The sequence below is a fragment of the Montipora capricornis genome, chromosome 7 (genome assembly GCF_036669925.1).
Source record: "Montipora capricornis isolate CH-2021 chromosome 7, ASM3666992v2, whole genome shotgun sequence".
In the NCBI taxonomy this organism is placed as follows: domain Eukaryota; kingdom Metazoa; phylum Cnidaria; class Anthozoa; order Scleractinia; family Acroporidae; genus Montipora; species Montipora capricornis.
The window spans coordinates 39,865,182-39,867,681 of record NC_090889.1 but is presented as its reverse complement, the minus strand read 5'-3'; the positions used below and the strand labels follow the sequence as shown (position 1 = coordinate 39,867,681).

General features: G+C 41.2%; 1 protein-coding gene across 6 annotated transcripts in view; it reads right to left on the bottom strand.

Annotated features, from left to right (window-relative positions):
* Positions 1-558: 558 nt before the first annotated feature.
* The window catches only part of LOC138057177 (guanylate-binding protein 6-like), a 21,253-nt gene continuing 19,311 nt past the window's right edge, over positions 559-2,500 (bottom strand). For all 6 annotated transcript variants that reach the window (XM_068903242.1, XM_068903241.1, XM_068903240.1 and 3 more), the window contains 3 exons: positions 2,289-2,411; positions 1,938-1,985; positions 559-1,282 (listed from right to left, as the gene is read on the bottom strand). In XM_068903242.1, coding sequence (XP_068759343.1) covers positions 680-1,282; positions 1,938-1,985; positions 2,289-2,411 — 774 coding nt within the window. In that variant the 3' untranslated portion in view covers positions 559-679. The remainder of the gene's footprint in view (positions 1,283-1,937; positions 1,986-2,288; positions 2,412-2,500) is intronic.

Sequence of the window (2,500 nt, the reverse complement as noted above, 5' to 3'; positions counted from 1 at the left end):
CCCCCCCCCCCCCCATCACTTTTCTAATGGTCCGTCCCTAATATCTTGTTTTATTTTACGGCTGTGCCTGAAAAGGACTGGGAATTACAGAATTCATGAATTTGATTGGCTGAAATCGATATTGAATGCCGTCTAGATTTTCCCATCTAGACCGGTATCTAGACCAGTTACATTTTGCAGTGAAAAAGTTAACGTTGCGAACTAAAATGCAAAATATATTGACTATTTTCTGCTAAAATTATTAGCAGAAATGCCATAAAAGCCTGACGAGAAAAAAAAAACAAGAAGGACGAGCAAACTTTGGCTGATTTAAGCCAAGCTCGTCGCCGTTCACAAGCAAAATGTCGGTCAGTGCAAACCAGTGGTATACAACAATTTAAATTTTCCTTGTTTGCCATATAATAAACCGAACTCAATCGGTCTCTATGGGAGAATCTTGACTTCCGTCCTGAGTACAGACCGAACGCAGTAAGGTCGTTACACACGACCGATGCCAAGATTCTCCCATACAGACTTCCTGCTCGATTAATAAGAGCTTAATAAAAAATAGTAACAATGTAAACATATATGCAAAGATTGTATTACAACCAATTGTATCCTTTACAGGCTTCCGAGTATCAAAAACTTAACGAGCAATTTTTTCTTCTTCCTCTAATGGGACCGGACTCGTCTTGGTTTCTTACATCACTGAGCAGTTTTCTTTGACTGTGTCAACAACGGCACCACCAAATTCTTTTACTTTTGTTATAGCCCTTTTTATAAACCCTGGTTTCTTAACTTCTCTTAACTCCTCTTCAACGCGCTGGAGCTTCTCCTGCATATCATGCATCGCACCCATTCTAGACTCTGCGGCCTTTCGGTATTCCTGCGTTAAAGCATTGCGCTGAGCCTCTATCTTTGTCTCCATTTCGCGACGCAGCTTCTCCTTTTCTTCCCTGTGCCGAGCCTCCATCCTCTGAAGCGATTCCTGCCTTTTACTTTCAGCTTGTTTCACTTTCTCCATCTGTTCATCGAGACGTCTTTTCTCTTCCTCTTGCTTAGACACTAAGTCGGACAACTTTTTTATCATCTTCATGTTCTCCTCGTTGGTTTTTTGTATGGCCAAGAACTGGTTTTGAAGATTTTGATTTTCTTGCATGAATCGCTTTCTTTCCTGCTGTGCTTGCTCCATATTTGCTTCCATCATGTTGTTCATCTGCTCTCGTTGAGCTCGCAGTTCACTGTCCATCTGTTCACGGAATTTCTGTCGCTCTTCACTTTGTTTTTCGCTTAACATTTCCATCTATTTTTAAGAGAAAAAAATATACATGCGAACCTGCAATTAACTGTTGACCAACTGACTAACATTGCTATTTGTCAAGCTTAGCGTAGTCTTTGACTGCCATGGGCTCTTATTGTTAACGCGAGCTATGTTAAAAATCAAACTCGGATCTACTGAGGGCTGGACTTGCGGCATAATGCTGGTGTTCAATCTATCGATTCAGACATGGAAGTTCATATAACTAATTTATATTTTTTCCCAAACTCTAAAGCTTAAGTCTGCATACGAGCCAGCTGGCCCATCAGACCGGAGCTGGAGCTTATCCCGATTTCTGCAGCATGAAGCGACTAGCAATATCATTTCTACTCCCCCCTACATGGGATGCTAGTCCATCGCAGGGTTAGCCCCAGCATTAGATTCGCCGGTACCCATTTCTAGACCTGGGTGGAAGAGGCACTGTGAGAGTACAGTGTCTCGTCTAAGAATACAACGCAATATCCCCGGCCAGGGCTCGAGGTCGAACCACTCGATCCGGAGACGAGCGCAATGCACAAAGAACAGTTTGAAAAGTCTTAGTCGATTATTGCAGCATTGTGAAAAGACTTCCATCTGAAGTATTCTTTTTCCACATTCGAGAAATTTCATCAATCGCCTTGGAAACACATTAAAAAAGTACCTCTCTTTTTACTGCGCGGTTCTCTTGGCGTAGCTGTTCCTGCTGCTCCTATTGGAAAGTTGAAAAAAAAAATTTTCACTATTCACTTTTAACCTTTATCTATATTATCGTATGTATTGTATGACGATAATGAACAGTTATGGTTAGTTACTTAGATTCGAGAAGATAAGACAATTTATTCAACGTAGGTCAAATACCAGCTCCCAGAGGGATTTATAGCTCAGTTGGTAGAGCACTGCACCGTTATGGAAGGACGATTAAACAGGAAGTCTTCCAAACTAATATAATTCATTAATACATATATGATTATCCATCCACAGTACCAGCCAAAAACTAGGATGCGAAACGTACCTCAAGTCTCTGCTTCTCTTGCTCTTGATAAGCTTTAGCTGCTAATTCTTGTGTTAGCTTTTCATCATAGTCCTTCAGTCGTCTCAGCAGCCCTAAGTATTGCTCTTGCTCTTTCAACAGTTCCTGAAATAGTCAGAAAAAGTATTGTCAATAGAATTTTACTTATCAAGGGAGGCTCCCTTACTGTGCGTTCCCAATAAGGTGAAAAAGGC